The sequence below is a fragment of the Mercenaria mercenaria genome, chromosome 17 (genome assembly GCF_021730395.1).
Source record: "Mercenaria mercenaria strain notata chromosome 17, MADL_Memer_1, whole genome shotgun sequence".
NCBI lineage: Eukaryota > Metazoa > Mollusca > Bivalvia > Venerida > Veneridae > Mercenaria > Mercenaria mercenaria.
Window position 1 is genome coordinate 54,682,440 of NC_069377.1, and position 19,987 is coordinate 54,702,426.

A 19,987-nucleotide genomic window follows, 5' to 3' on the forward strand; every position below is an offset into this window, starting at 1 on the left:
TCTTATAAGGCAAACCTTAAGAAACTATTTCTGTTGATTTACTATACCCATGAAATTATACACAATGGAAATCGTGTTCTAGCCGAAACAAAAAAATATGCATATACTGCATTTAGTCATTTTCTGAACAGTTGCAACATAAATTGCTGTGCATAGCAGACCTAAGTGGTGGCACTTGCAATATCCAGTACAGGAAGTCCTTTTGCAGTCACACCTTTGAAGGACCTGGAAGCATTCAGATTTAAGCGACAATTCCGTCCGATAAGGGATCCACACATTGTTCTGCTTCAGCCATCCCCAGTTTGACGGAGGCGGCAGTTCCTCCATGGTAACAGCTGCTTTACCTCAGACATGGCCTGCCTGAAAAATTGCTCGCTCGATGAATTGTTTTCAGACCACCTTTTGTTGATCGAATCCCATTATACGCTCTTTGTTTCCGGGTAAACAAATCAAGTCAAGGTTCATCCATCTTGCATGTCGTGCTTGCTCGAGCATACAGCATAACTATTTTGTTTCTAATGTATCCATTTCCTACTCAGTTATTATGTATTTGGCAGCACTGAGACTATGAAATGCTTTGAACTATAGCTGTTTCACAAACATTCCATTCCTCCCATGCAGATTTCTTGCCCTTGTCGACAAATGCAGAAACAGTTTCCCAACGGGTAAAAGCAAGAAACAATGGCAATGCCTCTGAGTGAGGACCAGGTAAGCAAGCCACAAAACATCAGTACACTGCCATAGCAAGAACTAACTAATAATTGTAATTGTTCGGTTTTCTGTCAATGAGGCATGCTTTGCATGAACAAATATACGATTATCCGCTTCTTCGTGATTACATGGAGCAAGCGCATTTCTGTTTTATATAAATTGCAAACAATATCGGCAGCTTTTGTTGCTATGATCATTTATTGGTTTGCACCCTTATCATTATACCCCGAGATATCTAGGGGCTATTCTGGATTCCAGTCCGTCCGTCTGTATACAGAATTTGTCTGCGCTATTTCTCAGCAATTATTTACCAGTTTTCAATCAAACCTTGTAATTATTATCAGTACAAGGCCAAGTTGCGCATGTTGATTTTTCATTTAGTTATGGTCCTTTATTTTTATTTCTTTATATGTATTTGGAAGACTTTTGTCCTCGCTATTTCTCAGTCATCATATGCGAGACTTTTATCAAACCTTGCAGTTATTATTCGTACCAAGTCAAGTTGAACATGTGCAAAGCATGTTCCAATTGAGTTATTTTTCACATAGTTATAGCCCTTTATTATTTTTTATATATATGTATATGGAAAAAATGTCCGCGCTACTTATCAGTCATTGTATGCCAGACTTTTATCACACCTTGTTATAACTATTATCATTGGTACCAAGTGTAGTTATGCATGTGCAAAACACGTTCCATTAGAATGAGTTTTGACTAAGTTGTTGCCCTTTATTTGTTTCAAATACGAACAGAGTTACATTGGATATTTTAACATACTTTATTTGTTAAGTATAACTAGTTGATGACCCTTGGTGATGTAATAAAATAAAAAAGTGGAAACCCACAGGTCTCCAAACCCGACATAAACGAAAATGTTGCAGGCTTGATTTCATTTGTGGTTATGGAGCCTTCATATCACAGAAAATGCCAAAAGACAAGATTAAAAAAGCAGATTACATGGTCCCTTGTCCATGACCTTGACCTACTGAATTAATTTCTTCTTTTTTTAAGAGATTGCCATAAAATTCGAACCACTTGTACAGTTTTGAACAAACATTTCAAAACTGATTTTCAGTAACCTTTATCTTGACCTACTTTCTTTTTTTTAAGGTACAGCAGTGAAGTATGGGAATCTTATACAGTTTTGCGCACCATTTTTGTGCGTCTTTGTACATTTTCTTCTTGTACAGTATACAAAGCAATGTATCATATTTTCAATAACCCTGTTCCTCTGACAATAAGCTGATATCTGGGGGTTTTCATCACCATTAGTGATACGTCTTGTTTTATCCGCACGAAAACTCAATAGTTGAGTTTTATTTTCAACGCATCTAAGAAAGCTATTCCATAGTTTAGGAGGTCTTCTATTAAACTCTTTTCAACATTATCAAGAGTTTGAAATAGAATATAAACAAAAGCACAGACACTTAAACACTCAAACTTACAATGACATATTCAAATTTGGTATATGTTAATACAAAGTATGTACTATTTTAATTTGAAGGCCAAGGAATTATCATTTTTTGCTGTATGTGATATGACTTGGGGTTTTTTTTTGTTACATATACGTACGGAAGTTGTCACTGGACCCTATGCTGAGTAACATGACATTATGAACTATATCAGTGTGCCCTTGTAGTGTTTGTAGTTCATTCTATAGAATCATTACACATATCATTTAATTAAAGATTTTGTTTCAGCTGATTAGTAATGGTTCAGTATTGTCATGATTTTGATACTGTTTCTCAGTGAAACAAAGCAAGAAATGAAGGGTAGAACAGAGAACAGATTGAAAAGAAGAGACGTCCATATAAACCATATTAGCTTATTTCAGGCCAGTGTCATAATAATGTGCTTTCAGGTTTATCTGGGACCAGGATTTAATCAATAGTCGATGGTTATAGCACTGAAAGTAGAAGACTCATACTTGGCCGTGATAAGAACGTTATCTAAAAGTCTGGCAGTCATTTTAAAGATGGGGACCTTCTTAAATGGGTCTATATTTGGAAAAGGCAACATTAAAAATAAAACTATCAGTTTATGGGAACAAACTGATAGAAAAACATGTTACAGCTCAACAAATATGATATTTTAGAAACTTACAGATCCTGATTATATGAAAACTGCCTCAATTCTGGCAGCCATTTTGAAATTTGGAGGCCATCTTGAAAATGGATGATTTTTAGATGGCCCTCGATCATTTTTGAATCTGGGTCATATGATGAACATTTGGTGTAAATTTCTTACTTGTATCATCAAGTGAAGTATTTCCTTAGATTTTCACACTAAGCTGCTCCACTAAGAGGTAAAGAAACATTGTCAGAATATTTGGCTCAATAAAATTTTGAACAAGTTTTATTTTAGACCATAAGTTGACACTTCAGAGGTAACATGGCTGAGGTTAAGTTTGATACTAAAGTATGTTGTCTTGGAGTACAAAATTGGTCACCAGTAACACTCCAGAGGCCACATTTTCTACCTGGTTTGCAATGAAAACTATTCAGAATGCTTTCCTTTATGGTATCATTGTCAAGTTAACCCGCCCGCTTAGCTCAAAAGGGAGAGCGCCGATCTACGGATCGTGGGATCGTGAGTTCGATCCTCGGGCGGGCGTTATGTTATATGTGACGATTTGATAAAAGATATTGTGTCTGAAATCATTCGTCTTCCACCTCTGATTCATGTGGGGAAGTTGGCAGTTACTTGGGGAGAACAAGTTTGTACTGGTACAGAGTGCAGAAACACTGGTTAGGTTAACTACCCGCCGTTACATAAATGAAATACAGTTGAAAAATGGCGTTAAACCCAAAACAAACAAACAAAATCATTGTCAAGTGTAAATTAGGTCATTCTGCTTTATTCAGATGAGCAATACAGGGCCTTCATGGCTCTCTCAACAGGCAAAATGTGCTTTGTGGCAATTTGTGTTTAGTGATAATCATTTGTTAACCCTTGTTGGCAGTTGTCAGTTGTTTCTTTGGATTTGATCCACCTAATCTGTAACAGGGTTTTCATTGAATTGTGGCTTTTTTTGTTTTATACAAGATCAAGTTATAAACTATCCATCATTCTAAAGGTCTTCATGGCCCGCCCGCTTAGCTCAATAGGGAGAGCGCAGATCTACGGATCACGGGGTCGTGAATTCGATCCCCAGGCGGGGCGTATGTTCTCCATGACAATTTGATAAAAGACATTGTGTCTGCAATCATTCGTCCTCCACCTCTGATTCATGTGGGGAAGTTGGCAGTTACTTGCGGAGAACAGGTTTGTACTGGTACAGAATCCAGGAACACTGGTTAGGTTAACTGTCCACCGTTACATAACTGAAATACTGTTGAAAAATGGCGTTAAACCCAAAACAAACAAACAAAAAGGTCTTCATGAGTGGTAGTAGGAGTGACAGTTTTCTGGCCAGATATATTACTTTTCCAATTGTAAAAATCACAATTTTGAAAAAAAAATCTCTGAATGGAACAAATGAAGATGTTTTTAAAAATTTGAAAAGTTTCAGCTGCCCTCAATGATCTTTAGATTGATTTTGATTGATGTTATGAATAATTTTGGCTTAATTTAAGAAGTAAAGGAAAAGCCTTGATATGGGAACAGTAGAATATTGACTGGTGATTAGCAATGTAGAATTACCTAAAATGTATATTAGACATTAAATGAGCGAAATTAATTCATTCATCGGAAAAGTTTAGCTTATGATACTATGCTTAAATAATATTGCCATAATAAACAGGATGGAAAAAGCAAATTGCTGAAAATTACAGAGAAAAATATTTGATAATGTTTAAAACATTTTGTGTATCATATTGAACCATGGAACAGAAGAAGTGAAAAATATTAAAATGGTAAGACAAATGTTCCTCTTAGAATTACTGTTGTGTTGAATATGCATGTCTGTTTAACACGAAAGTAGAAATAACTGACATATACCCATAATTAACAGTTAGAAAGACTATAAAACCATTCTGTGTTATCTATTTTTCCGAACGAGAATATCTGTTAACAGTTAACATTTTCAGTTTGTTGAATTTTCATATTTTGTAATGTGCAACATTTTTTTCCTGGTATAGCTATTTTACTAATTTTGTCTTCTTTGCATTGGTATATGTTTTCTATGTAACTAGGGTATTGTTGTTTGTCGTCATAAAATCAAGACTGTTAGACAGAACATTTTTAATTGCATTTTCAAATGAAGCATGTAGTTATTATTGTGACGTCACTAATTATTGACAAGTACTTGTTGACTAAAAAATGTAATGGTTAAGTAACTAATGCAGATGATTTGATTATCATAATCTTGTATTATATAATTATCTGTTTATTTTTGATATATATTTATACTGAGGATTATACAGTAAAGTGATAATGCTTTGATCTTTTGAGAAATTTTAAGGGACGGTTTGCCGTCTTGATTAGATAGTAAACTGATATTAAATTTTCTTCCATTTAGGTAAACAGTTGTGATGACCGGGGGGATAGCAACGCGGGGGGGGGGGGGGGGGGCATGCGATGGGTCACGGCTGGACTAAGGGATCGGGGGACACAATTCGCAATAAAATGAAGCAGGCAATTGAAGGACCATGTGCACAATTCACAATTGGACGATCCCAGATGGACGGTGCTAAGTCACTGGAAGAAGGTGGAGCTGAGAAAGCTCCCCCCTTTCAGGCTCATATTGTGATAAATAGTCCACAAGAAGGGGAGGTTGGGGATGGTAAAGAATGGAAAAGGGAGATAATGCAGTTACCAGACAAGGCCTTGCCAGGTTAGAAATTTTATTGTCCTTTTTTGGTCATATTGAGCACTTCTATCATGGACAGGCAAGTGGATACAACCAGTTCCCTTCTACAAACATGTAAAACAACTTTCTTAGGTTCTTTTCTATTTCTGTGTTAATATCCATTGTCATTCTTGACTATTGATAAATCAAAAAGTAAATGTAAGAAAAAAAAACAACTTTTATTTTACTTTAAACAAATGGTCCTCTTAATTTCAGACAAATCTAGATGTTGCAGACAGTGAATTCTGACTCCTAGCCATGAATTTGTATAGTTCATAGTCATTTAAGGATTCAGTATGGCCTCTGGTTAGAAAACCAGAGAGTTATCAGTCAGTGTACAATATATCTGTCAGTGAAAGTTGTTTACAGTTATACCTGCTTTAGTGGCCACCTGTATTCAGCAATCGTGGCTGAAGCTGCCAGTCAACATATTTCACAAGTTGATATTTTGTTCTGATTTCCCCATGCCTTAAGAAGTCACCTCTCAATAGCAGCGAGGTTAACCAAATGGGACTGTTTCGTCTAGCATCAGTACCCCTTACTAGAATGACTTGATACTAATGCAGATGTAACCTGTGACCATTCCTCATCTTCAGACATCACCTGACCTCAGTTTGACTTTGACCTTGACCTCATTTTGGAGTTAAGTTGCTTTATATGGGCCATCTCTTGGTTAACCAAATGGGACCATTTCGTCTAGCATCAATACCCCTTACAAGAATAAATTGATACTAATACAGATGTAAACTGTGACCATTCCTCATCTTCAAACATCACCTGACCTCAATTTGACCTTGACCTCGTTTTGGACTTAGGTTGCAAACAAAATCTATCGACAAGGATGCCACTGGGGGCATCAAGCATGTATTGAACGCAGCTCCTTGTTTTATTATGTCACCCACCACACAGTGGTGTGGGAGACATATTGATTTACTCCAGTCTGTCTGTGTGTCTGTCTGTCACAAAGCTTGTCCGCACTCTAAGTCGAACATTTCTCATCCGATCTTCACCAAACTTCAACAAAATGTGTCTGCCAATAAGTGCTTGGCCAAGTTCGATAACTAGCCAAATTGGCCTAGGCACTTCGGAATTATGGCTCTTGAATTACCAAAAACACTTAGATTTCTTGCGAAGTTTTGCCCCCAAACCGGCGTCCTTTTGGTGTCAAGAAAGTGCATGCACATGTGGATTAAGTAAACAGTATATAAAGACTGACTTACTATTTAGATGATTAGGCAGTTGTGGGAGACATGCACTTTTCTCAAAAGCATCTCTAGTTTGCTTTGATTTCTATGTACATTCAGAAGTTTTGAAAAATTAGGGTTGAATCAAATTTTTCATTGTAGAAAAGATTTTGATCCAAACGTTCAGAACTACCTTATATTGGTTTTATTGTATACAAAAGTAAAATAAAAAAATTAAGAATCTTTGCCTAAGTGGTTACAACATAAAAGTATTAGAAACAGGTGAAGACTCAGTAAATATAAATGAGCCGTGCCATGGGAAAACCAACATAGTGGGTTTGCGACCAGCATGGATCCAGACCAGCCTGCGCATCCGCGCAGTCTGGTCAGGCTCCATGCTGTTCGCTTTTAAAGCCTATTGGAATTGGAGAAACTGTTGCGGATGCGCAGGCTGGTCTGGATCCTTGCTGGTCGCAAACCCACTATGTTGGTTTTCCCATGGCACGGCTCAAATATTTCAGACACATTGAAGTATATTGGACTGAGATTCCATCTTCCTTTACCAAAACTAGAGGAGTGCCGAGCAATGCCTAAAATAGATCTTCAGAAGTTCTCAAGTACATGGCTGTCCTTGTCTGTGAAAAAAATCAAGTAAGTTGTTGTCTATATTTATTTGATGGTGGCGTTTGTGTACATTGAATGGTAGTGTAGCTTAAAACTTAAATTTTATTTGTTCTGTACAGAATCACTAAGGAGGTTTAGTATGTCCCAGTTGTTGTTGTTTTTTTTTTTTGTCCAGATGAAGATATATGTAAGTCCTCACTTTAGAATTACATTAGCATGAAGTATAGGACATCACAATACTGTATAATCAGATAATTTTGTGGGTACAAATTAATTATGGTATCTGTAAAAGAGGCCTTTTCAAGGGTACTTAAAGTTGTAAATTTCATTTTAAGCAAGACTGTTTGAAAACTTTTAAATTAAGCTTTCGATGTCACCCTTTGATGGAATCTGTATCAGCCTCACAAAAGCTTTGCATGTAAGCAGGGTTTTCAAAAACTATTACACCAATTGCTGTCAAACTTCTCATTTGTATTTGACATCATGTGGCATCATGTGGGGACATCATAGGATAAGTTACAAGTTACATTAAGATAAGTCCCACACAGATATTATTGACTTCACATTTACTTATTTATTGTTTGTGTATTCCAGTATAAGACAGCATATAGACTTCAAAAGCAAGGTGAATAAGGAAGAATATAAGGAACCTATCTGCTCATATGAAATTCCTTCCACTGTTGTTGTTGATGATTTACCAGGGGTACATCATAGAAATAATCTACAGTATTATGCAGAAACTGGTCTTCGAGAGGTAAGCTAAGTGCCAGGCTGCAAATATTGATGTTTGTTATTCCCCATACTTTTATTCAAGACTGGGTATATTGCTTTGATAATTGGTGGACTGTCTGTCGGTCTGTCAATTGGAAAACCATTTTGTTCCCAATCAGTTACATGAGGGTAATTGGTTAAACTTCTTACTTAGAATGATTGGTTAGTCAAGGTCAAGGTCACTGTGACTTCGAGACTAAAGTCTCTGCTCAGTAACTATAGAATGCTTTGACATCCAATCATCAAACTTCATAGGGCGATTGCCTGTGGTCATTAGATGACCCCTGTTAGAAGGCAATAGGTCAAGGTCAGGGTGTTAGTAGGCCAAAGGTGAAGGTCACAGTGACCTTGAGACTGAAGAGAGTTTCTGCTGAATTACTAAAGAATGCTTTGTATACAGTTGTCAGTCTTTGACACATGAGTGCCCGTAGTCAGTAGTTGATACTTATTGATCTTGACAGTTTCCATGCAATAACAAGAGAAGGCTTTGTTCTATAGTCTTCAAATGTCATAGGATGATTGCCTGTATTCAGTAGATGATCCTTGTTACTTTAGGGGTCAGTAGGTCAAAGGTCAAAGTCACAGTGACCTTGAGACTTGAAATGGTTTCCACTCAATAACTAAAGAACGCTTTGGCTTACATTCATTAATCTTCATAAACTTACTGTCTGTGGTCAGTAGATGACCCTTGTTGGTAGGTGGGGCTGGTAGGTCAGAGATCAAGGTAAATGATCATGCTAGCAAATTTTATCTTCTCTAATTTTTAGCTTGACTATGTTGAAGAATAGGTAGAGCTACTCACCCATGTGTCAGCGTTGGTGTTGGCATTGGCATGGGTGTCTGGATTTGGTTAAGTTTTTGTATGTAAACTGGTATCTCAATAACGACTTATGGGAATGGATTGAAACTTCAGAACTGACTTACATTGCATGGATTTCATGACTCGGTTTTGCCTTTTGACAAAATTTTGCCCCTTTTTCGACTTAATTTTTTTAGCTCACCTGTCACATAGTGACAAGGTGAGCTTTTGTGATCACCCTTCGTCCATCGTCCATCGTCAGTCCGTGCGTCCGTGTGTCAACAATTTCTTGTCTGCACGATAGTGGTTTCATTTATGATTTTATTTTAACCAAACTTGCACACAACTTGTATCACCATAAGCTCTCGGTTCCTTTCTTGAACTGGCCAGACCCCATTATAGGTTCCAGAGTTATGGCCCCTGAAAGGGCCAAAATTAGCTATTTTGACCTTGTCTGCACAATAGCAGCTTTATTTATAATTTTATTTTTATCAAACTAGCACACAACTTGTATCACCTTAAGATCTTGGTTCCTTTCTTGAACTGGCCAGATTCCATTATGGGTTCAAGAGTTATGGTCCCTGAAAGGGCCAGAATTAGCTATTTTTGACCTTGTCTGCACAATAGCAGATTCATTTATAATTTTATTTTAACCAAACTTGCACACAACTTGTATCACCATATGATCTTGGTTCCTTTCTTCAACTGGCGAGATTCCATTATTGGTTCCAGAGTTATGGCCCCTGAAAGGGCCAGAATTAGCTATTTTGACCTTGTCTGCACAATAGCAGCTTCATTTATGATTTGAATTTAATCAAACTTGCACAAAACTTGTGTCACCATAAGATCTCGGTTACTTTCTTAAACCGGCCAGAACCCTTAATGGGTTCCAGAGTTATGGCCCCTGAAAGGGCCAAAATTAGCTATTTTGACCTTGTCTGCACAATAGCAGCTTCATTTATGATTTGAATTTAATCAAACTTACACAAAACTTGTGTCACCATAAGATCTCAGTTACTTTTTTAAACCGGCCAGAACCCTTAATGGGTTCCAGAGTTATGGCCCCTGAAAGGGCCAAAATTAGCTATTTTGACCTTGTCTGCACAATAGCAGCTTCAAGTATGATTTGATTTTAACCAAACTTGCACACAACTTGTATTACCACAAGATCTTGATTCCTTTCTTGAACTGGCCAGATTCCATCATGGGTTCCAGAGTTATGGCCCCTTAAAGGTCCAAAATTGGCTATTTTGGCTTTTGCAGCCATATAGAGACTTCATTTATGGTTTTATTTGACACAAACTTCCAAAAAATCTTCAACAACAATAAATCTTGGATTCTATGACAAATCAGATCCAATCGTAGGTTCCAGAGTTATTTTATATCTGATTACCTCCCCTGATTGTAATCAAAATGGATTTATATCAGTAAGTACTTATAAGACTTATTTGAAATTTCGTTATTGTCATTAGTTGGACTGAGCCAATCAGGGTAGATAACTATGGACTGATTTTATTTCTATTTACCTCCCTTTATTTCAAATTAAAATGGGTTTATCTCCGTAACTATTGAAGAGACTGATCTGAAATTTCATTTATGTCAACAAATTTATTTGGCAGATCCTTCTTTTGTTCACTTACAATAATTTTTTTTTTTAATTACTTCCCTTTTACGTTACTATAAATAACTTATTATTAGTAACTTTTTTATTATTAGCCGTAGGGAAAAACCGAGACCACTTTTCTGTGGTACAACATGGATGGTACTTCCAATTTTTAGGTGTATTTTGACATATCTGTACCTTGTAAGAATTTTTTTTTTCTTTTTGGTTAAATTTCTTCCCTTTGTTGTTCCTGTCCTTTGGACTTAGATATTTTTTCTGAGGACCTTCTTGTCCTTAAGTACAATGATAACAGGTGAGCGATATAGGGCCATCATGGCCCTCTTGTTTCAATTGACAAGGCTGTTGAATAGTCGAGTGTTGCTGTCCTCCAACAGCTCTTGTTTTTAAAACTTTTGAACATGATTCGGACAGGGCCTGTCAAGCTTTTTGAAGTTTTTAGTAATTTTGCTACATTTCAGTTCCTTTTTTAGCTCGACTATTCGAAGAATAAGTAGAGCTATCCTACTCACCACTGCGTCGGTGTCGGCATCGGCGTCACACCCTGGTTAAGTTTTTCATACCAGTCCACATTTTGACAAAGTCTTTTGAGATAAAGCTTTGAAACTTTCAACACTTGTTTACCATCACCATGTCAAGTTATAGGCAAGAGTACATAACTCTGTCAAGCATTTTGACTGAATTATGGCCCCTTTTCACTTAGAAATCTTGGTTAAGTTTTTCGTACCAGTTCATATTTTGGCAAAGTCTTTTGAGATAAAGCTTTGAAACTTTCAACACTTGTTTACCATCACCATGTCCAGTTGTAGGCAAGAGTACATAACTCCATCAAGCATTTGGTTGAGTTATTGCCCCTTTTTTACTTAGAAATCTTGGTTAAGTTTTTCGTACCAGTCTACATTTTGACAAAGTCTTTTGAGATAAAGCTTTGAAACTTTCAACACTTGTTTACCATCACCATATCCAGTTGTAGGCAAGAGTACATAACTCCATCAAGCATTTTGGCTGAATTATGGCCCCTTCTGACTTAGAAATCTTGGTTAAGTTTTTCGTACCAGTTTATATTTTGTGTAAAGTGTTTGACATATGGCTTTGAAACTTTATATCTTGTTCAGTATTATAGTCTCTATCAATAGGCAAGAGTACATAACTCTGTCATCTTTTTTGGCTGAATTATGGTCCTTTTTGAACTTGGAAATTGTTCTGTTTTCGTATATGTCCCATGTTTTGTCAAGACTATTTGACATATGGCTTTTAAACTTTAACACTTGTTTATCATTATGATTTCCATCTGCAGGCAAGAGTACATAACTCTTGAACAACTATTTTGACTGAATTATGGCCCTTTTTGGACTTTGAAATTTTTGTCAAAATATTTGAACTGTGGCTTTGAGACTGTTAACACTAGTATATCAACATGATTTCCATCTGTAGGCAAGTGTACATAACTCTGTCAACTATTTTTACTGAATTATGGCCCTTTTTAGACTTGGAAATTAGTTAAACTTTTCATACAAGTCTATGTTTTGCCTAACATATAACTTAATAACATGTTTGCCATCATGGTCACACGTTGCCACTTAGTGCAAGACTAATCGAAATCCACAAATACAGGAAAAATTTTTGTTTAATCCATTTTTTTCTTTTGTCTGAAAATCTATGGAAATATTTTGACCCCATTCTTCAATCAATTCTTCGAATAGTCGAGCGCGCTGTCATCCGACAGCTCTTGTTTAGATGAATAGTGAATTAATTACACTTCTTTGCATTTTACATATTAAATGTAGTTTTAGATATAACTTACCATATTAAAATACATGTGTATGTATTATCATTTTATAATTATCTAAGATGAGTGAAATTATTTTTTTATTTTCTGTAACTTTTGTGTGCTGACTATTTGACAGGTCCTGCAGAAGATAGGAGGGAAGCATGAGCCGGTGGAAGTGGTTGGAACAAGAATAGCCAGGGCCTTAAAAAAAGTAGGTTAAACTTCATTTGATAAGTCTATGAAGCAGTTTCAAGCAAGTGTATATAATGGTCTCAGTCACAGGGCCTATATCAAACTTTTAGCAGAAAACAGCCTGTTTTTCCTTACATTATAAAGGGTACTTTCCAGAACTTTCATATTTATTGTACACTTCACTTTTGAAAATTCTATTTCTTCTGCATTACTTTTCTAAATTATATATTGCATACATCACCCTGTAAGTATATAAATTACAGATCAAACAAAACGCATCTGGTCTTCATATTGGTTCAGCTTGACAGTACGCCCAACAATGCAAAGCATGTTAACTTTTGAGATAAAGCACATCATAAAGCACATCAAAACAAATATATTATAGTGAAAAGTCACATTAATTGCTGTTGTTAATTTTAAACTTAAAAGAAATTTAGTATTTTAGAATTGAATTGAATTTGGTCAGTAGATAATGGCAGTGTTGTATATTGTATTTACAGAATGAAACATCCTGGGTAATAGCAAATTTAGCTGGATTGTATTGGAGAGTGAAGGGCAATGCAAACAGAGCTATAGAATGTCTGCGTGTAGCTGTCCATTCAGCACCCAAACATTCAAAGGTATGGTATAGACGAAATAGAAGTGGTTTTGTACTGTACCCCTCACATGAGGAACAAGGGTCATCACTTTGAATCACTTGCCCTGCACCACTTTGGGGTCAAAACCCTGCTTGGGCTGCAGAAACTTGGGGTCTTCCTCTACCATCAGAAGTTGAAAAGTTGCCATATCGTCTACAACTGTGTCTGTGCAGTGAAAAAACCCAAGGTGGGGTATAGGGAGGAGGATACATGTTTGTCTTGTCCATCCATCCCCTTGTCCAGGAAATCATCCTCTTTTTAAATATGGTCACTTGGGATGAGAAGATGTACATAAAGAGATAATGTGGAAATTTTGATTCCTTTTATACCCCATATTAAAGTTTAGGAGTTACCATGTCTGTGTGCGGGTCAGTCTCTGCACCTGTGATCACTCTTAAAAGGCTTTAGGTTGGTTGAATTCATATTTTGTACACAGGTGTGTTATATAAAATACAGTTTTAGGACAATTTTTGTTATAATTCACATATCTTTTCCAGAGTTACAGCTCCTCTTCAACATAAAATTTAATGAAGTGTTGTTGTCTGTTTGATAACTCCTGAAAGAATAAACAGATTTATATTATTTTTGGTAGACAGGTGAATGATCATAAAGTGCAGGCCAAGCTAAATTTTGGTTACAATGCACCAACTTAAATTTGTTTTCTGGTCAAGAGCATTTGAAGGGATGAATAGATTTAATTAATTTTAAGTACATAGGTACCGGTATTTGATAAAATTTAGCCCTAGTTCAATTTTACAATCCACAAATGTTTGGCTCAATATTGGCCCTTTTCTGACTTAAACTTTTGCAAAATGTTGATGTCCATTTGATAACTTTGGAAAAGATATCTGAATAGATTGAATTCCTCTTTTGGTATACAGGTATACGATAATAAAATACACCAGTTTTTATATGCCCGTCTCTAAAAGAGTGGGGCGTATTAGGTGAACACCCATGGCAGGCGGCGGCCGGCATTCGGCGTCCAAAGCATGTCCGCTCTCTAAGTCGAAGAGTTTTCATCTGATCTTCACCAAACTTGCTGACAATGTTTGTGGGCATAATATCTCGGCCAAGTTTGATAACCACCCAAATTACACCAGGCACACTTGGTTATGGTCCTTGAATTACTCGAAAAACTGCAAATTTAGCCTTGTTCGCTTTCTAAGTCGAACAGTTTTCATCCGATGGGCGTATTTTGTGACAGTCTGGCACTCTTGTTTAAGGAGTTATGACCCCATTTCAGTATAAAATTTGCTTGTTTGTTCACTAACTGTAGAATGGATTCAGTACTTTGTAAACCTTTTACACAGTCAAATAATTCTAAAAATCAGGTTCTTCTTAAATACATTTTACATTTGTAAAACAGATTTCTTTTTTTGTAGGAAGGCAGTGTAAGGAGGGTATGATTTAGTCAGCTACAAGACTGACATTTCTAGTATTGACATACACAGTTTCCACAAGTTACGTTAAGTTACATTTTGTTATTTCTGGTATGTAAAGTAGTATATCAGAAGCTTACACAACAATGTATCTTTTGATTTTCTCTTTGTAGGATGTGGCATTACTCAGTATAGCTAATGTTCTCCATAGAGCAGGGTATATTAATGACGCAATTGTGGCTTCCAGTTATTCCATGGATGTATCACCTGGTCTTGTTGTCGGCCATTTTAACATGGCAAATCTGTATGCAGCTAAGGTAAAAACTTATCTTTTGATACCCCACTGCAAAGAAAAGGGATATTTTACTTTGCTCAAGTTGGTTAGATTGCTATATTTTTGGCAAAACACTGGAGAATGCCAAGGCTAGTGTGGTCATACATAGATTTCCTGTGGTCATGCAGTAGTGTGTTTACTCTTTGTGTTTACTAAGCAGTAATGTAGAGGTATTAATCACCTCAGAAATAGCTCTAGTTTCCACAGGTAGACCCCTTTTTAACATTGAGCATCTAAACAGTCGAGTACACTTATTTTAACTTTAATTTCACATTTCCATTTTGTAATGAAATGTAAAATAACAAAACAGAAATACATGAACATATACAAAATTTAATGCATTTTTACTGCTTTTCTTACAGGGACAGTGGAACTATGCAGCCATGTTTTATGAATCTACTCTGGGACTCCAGGCAACATTTGAACCTGCTAAACAAAGACTGCGGCTCATATACTGTATGAGAGTAACCCAGCAACCAATTAAAGAATGAAACAAAGAGTGGAAACATTCCATGTGTTCAGATTTGTGTTGTGATTTTAATTTGTTAGTGAATTTTAAAGGTATTACAGTGATGTTGACAGAAGATATTGAGAAACTGAAATTGATACTGTGATAGTTATAGCCCGTTGGGTACGTTGGTGCAAGTCTGTTTTACTATGGTGTTGAGAATAAGTGACATTGAATTTGTCTGTATGACTGGCTGTTTACATCCTGTAACAGGTAGATATTAGACAGGAGATAGATGTGTTCACCTAGTTGAATCTTTGTAACAAGTTCATTTTTGGGGTGATTTTGTTCAGGGTAATGAGAAAATATTTTCGAGGCAACTTTAACCACAGTCTGTCTGGTGGACATCTTGGGTCTTACCCCATTATTAAAAGCTAAGAAGTTGTCATATAATTGTGTTGGTATGAAATAAACTGTGTAAATGACCAGCTTCATTGAGGTTTCATTCACAGAAAAGTCTGGTATTTTTCTACACTGATTTTAGATGGTCCTTCATTTTGCTTAGAAAAATACTGAAAGATCACTGGATTTTGAATATTTATTGAAGTAAGAAAACTAATAGAAGATACAAAGCCTGTTTTAAGTAATTTACACCAAACGCATGAAAGGTGTGTTCTTTTTGGTACTCAGGTTTATCATAATTCAAGATTTTGCTATTTATCATTTTTGAGTTAGCAAAAGTTAGTAGAATTAGTAACTCTAGCATTTATTTTGTTCAAGTTATTTTTTGACTTAGAAATTTTGGAATGTTTTCAAACTCACTAAATCCTTGGCCTCTTGAATTGACTTTACAGGGAAGTAACATATCTCCAGCTTATTTTTTCCCCCTTTTTTTACATAGAAAATTTGTTTGTCTTGCTGTAAGCAGTTTTCTCATACATTTCTTGGCTAAATGCTGTCAAACTCAGCATAAACTCAGTTTTATGATTGCATATGTCATGTCTTGTTATTTTCCTACATATCTGTGATATGTCACATGTTTAATTGTAAAGCGCCCTTGAATGTATATTCCATAAGAAAAGGGCGCTCAACAAATCTGGTATAATGATAATAATGAGATGTAACAGAGCTTATTTTATAACTGTGGTTTACATTTTGTCAAAGTTATACCCCTTTCTAAAGCTACTCGCCCACAGTTCGGGTGATTTTTTTCAACATGTTCATTTCCACCAAGTTTGGCATAGAATATATATATGACACTGAAAAATTAAAAAGTGTGTGAAAATAAAGGTTAGATATTGGTAAAAATGCAGGAGGAATGTAAATTTTCTGCATTTTTTTAAAAGCGTTGCAACGTTTACTACCTTCTGCACCTTATATTTTGTTATTTGTATGAAAATCTTGCTAAATTCGTATGTCAGTAAGTTCGTACCACTAGTCACTTTCAGAGTACTCACTGTTTATGGATATTTGAGAGTTGTTTTTTTTGCCAAAAATATATGGCTTAGTTCCTTTAACATAAAATTTTGTGCAAGCTTTGCATGTAAGCATGTTTCTCAGGAATTGTTGAATCAAATGTTTTCAAACTCTACACACATCATGAGGTGACCTCACGAGGTAGGTTTCACAACTCTGGCTGACATTTTGCCTCTTTTCTTGCCTGTACTCGTAACAATGCCTGTAGGGGCATCTAATGTTTTCCTCTACCATTGAAAGTTGGAAAAGTTTACATACGATCTAAATTTTCTGGATGTGACGAAACCCAACAAAAACAACAACAATTATTAATAGAAATAGTTAGCATACTTCGTAAATGAAATGATCTCTAAATATTCTTGTCTGCCAATAGCTATAGCTAATTATATATCTTTATATGCCAACCGACTTAAATTATTGGATTGGGTTTGATTGGATATGTACAATTATGAATAGTTTTTATTTTTGTTACGATGCTAGTTTTTAGCTTTGCCTTTGTTAATACATTATTCTTTTGAAATCCGTATTTCATTATTTGAATTCCATAATATTCTGCTTTTATTAGCTCACCTGTCACAAAGTGACAAGGTGAGCTTTTGTGATCGCGTGGGGTCCGTCGTCCGTGCGTAAACTTTTGCTTGTGACCACTCTAGAGGTCACATTTTTCATGGGATCTTTATGAAAGTTGGTCTGAATGTTCATCTTGATGATATCTAGGTCAAATTCGAAACTGGGTCATGTGCGGTCAAAAACTAGGTCAGTAGATCTAAAAATAGAAAAACCTTGTGACCTCTCTAGAGGCCATAGTTTTCATGAGATCTTCATGAAAATTGGTCAGAATGTTCACCTTGATGATATCTAGGTCAAGTTCGAAACTGGGTTACGTGCGGTCAAAAACAAGGTCAGTAGGTCGAAAAATAGAAAAACCTTGTGACCTCTCTAGAGGCCATATTTCTCAATGGATCTTCATGAAAATTGGTCAGAATGTTCACCTTGATGGTATCTAGGTCAAGTTCGAAACTGGGTCACGTGGGGTCAAAAACTAGGTCAGTAGATCTAAAAATAGAAAAACCTTGTGACCTCTCTAGAGGCCATATTTTTCATGAGATCTTCATGAAAATTGGTCAGAATGTTCATCTTGATGATTTCTAGGTCGAGTTCGAAACTGGGTCACATGGGGCCAAAAACTAGGTCAATAGGTCTAAAAATAGAAAAACCTTGTGACCTCTCTAGAGGCCATATTTCACAATGGATCTTCATGAAAATTGGTCAGAATGTTCACCTTGATGATATGTAGGTCAGGTTGAAACTGGGTCACGTGGGGTCAAAAACTAGGTCAGTGGATCTAAAAATAGAAAAAACTTGTGACCTCTCTAGAGGCAATATTTTTCATGAGATCTTCATGAAAATTAGTCAGAATGTTCACCTTGTTGATATCTAAGTCGAGTTTGAAACTGGGTCACGTGGGGTCAAAAACTAGGTCAGTAGGTCTAAAAATAGAAAAACCATGTGACCTCCTAGAGGCCATATTTCTCAATGGATCTCATGAAAATTGGTCAGAATGTCACCTTGATGATATCTGGGTCAGTTGAAACTGGGTCACGTGCGGTCAAAAACTAGGTCATTGGTCTGAAAATAGAAAAACTTTGTGACCTCTCTAGAGGCCATATTTTTCACGGATCTTTATGAAAATTGGTGAGAATGTTCACCTTGATGATATCTAGGTCAGGTTCGAAACTTGGTCACGTGCGGTCAATAACTAGGTCAGTAGATCTAAAAATAGAAAAACCTTGTGACCTCTCTAGAGGCCATATTTTTCAAGAGATCTTCATGAAAATTGGTCAGAATGTTCATCTTTATGATATTTAGGTCAAGTTCGAAACTGGGTCACGTGCGGTTAAAAACTGGGTCAGTAGGTCTAAAAATAGAAAAACCTTGTGATGTCTCTAGAGGCCATATCTTCATGAAAATTCGTGAGAATGTTCAGCTTGATGATATCTAGGTCAAATTCGTAACTGGGTCATGTGCGGTCAAAAACTAGGTCAGTAGGTCGAAAAATAGAAAAACCTTGAGACCTCTCTAGAGGCCATATTTTTCACGAGATCTTCATGAAAATTGGTGAGAATGTTCACCTTGATGATATCTAGGTCAAGTTTAAAAGTGGGTCACGTGCCTTCAAAAACTAGGTCATTAGGTCAAATAATAGAAAAACCTTGTGACCTCTCTAGAGGTCATATTTTTCAATGGATCTTCATGAAAATTGGTTAGAATTTTTTATCTTGATGATATCTAGGTCACATATGTTCAAAAACTAGGTCACTTTGTCAAATAATAGAAATAACGACGTCATACTCAGTTCAACACTGGGTCATGTGGGGATAGGTGAGCGATTCAGGACCATCATGGTCCTCTTGTTATTTAATAAACGGAAAATGTTTTTGTTAAAAAAAATATTAAAGCATAAATAGGGAAAATACGTAAAGAAGAATAGCATTAAGAATTGTTGAAGGTGAAAGTGCATACTTAGTTTTTTCTTGAAGATTATTAGTGATTTTACTTTTTTCTGAAACATCAGTCAAAAAATATTTATATTCCTGCAGTATTGTATATTTATTGATGTTTACTGTTTAAGTCATTTAGTTTCATGGATATGAAATTTTGTTGGTTTGCCCAGAATGACTATTCCGTGTGGAATTGAAATTTGGATTTTTACATATCAAAAGAATGGAAATGGTGCTTATTTGTTGGGATATAATTTCATGGATTGACACAACCTCCAAATCCACAAATATCCGTCTTCATGAACGTTAACCTTTAGCCTGCTAAATTTCTAAAATGGACTGGTCCATCTTTCAATTTGGACAGCACAATTTATTTTTCAAAGGGGTATTCTCTGAAGAATTACTGACTGAATAGCGAACAGTGCAGACCATCCGTGCAGGCTGATCTTGGTCTGCACTGGTCGCAAAGGCAAAATAGGCTAAGGGTTAATGGTTTCATTTATTTGGTAATTAGTATTAATTACCACCGTTTGCTAATATACCTTCTAGTCTGTTGAATTTTGCTCATTTTTGTATATAGTGTATATATTCTATAATTGTGCTGTAGTTATCAGATGCAATAAACCAGTGCCTTACATTCAGACCAGAACTCAATATCTTCAGACATATAATGTTCTATATTTTTAGTCCCCTACTGGTGGAACACTGGAGGGGAATATAGGAATGCCCTCCATCCGTCCGCAAATCTG

General features: G+C 36.1%; 1 protein-coding gene across 1 annotated transcript; it reads left to right on the forward strand.

Annotated features, from left to right (window-relative positions):
- Positions 1–5,277: 5,277 nt before the first annotated feature.
- On the forward strand, positions 5,278–17,791 carry LOC128550013 (tetratricopeptide repeat protein 17-like). The gene is made up of 7 exons (XM_053527850.1): positions 5,278–5,485; positions 7,206–7,335; positions 7,903–8,062; positions 12,407–12,481; positions 12,963–13,082; positions 14,653–14,796; positions 15,176–17,791. The coding sequence occupies exons 1-7, from the start codon at positions 5,278–5,280 to the stop codon at positions 15,302–15,304; spliced, it is 966 nt and encodes a 321-aa protein (XP_053383825.1). The 3' UTR covers positions 15,305–17,791.
- The last annotated feature ends 2,196 nt before the right edge of the window (positions 17,792–19,987 follow it).

Bases quoted from the DNA above. Each gene is read 5' to 3' on its own strand.
- LOC128550013 (XM_053527850.1), top strand. From the start codon at position 5,278: ATGAAGCAGGCAATTGAAGGACCATGTGCACAATTCACAATTGGACGA. The intron at 8,063-12,406 runs GTAAGCTAAGTG...ACTATTTGACAG, and splicing joins CAGAAACTGGTCTTCGAGAG to GTCCTGCAGAAGATAGGAGG. The intron at 12,482-12,962 runs GTAGGTTAAACT...TTGTATTTACAG, and splicing joins TAGCCAGGGCCTTAAAAAAA to AATGAAACATCCTGGGTAAT.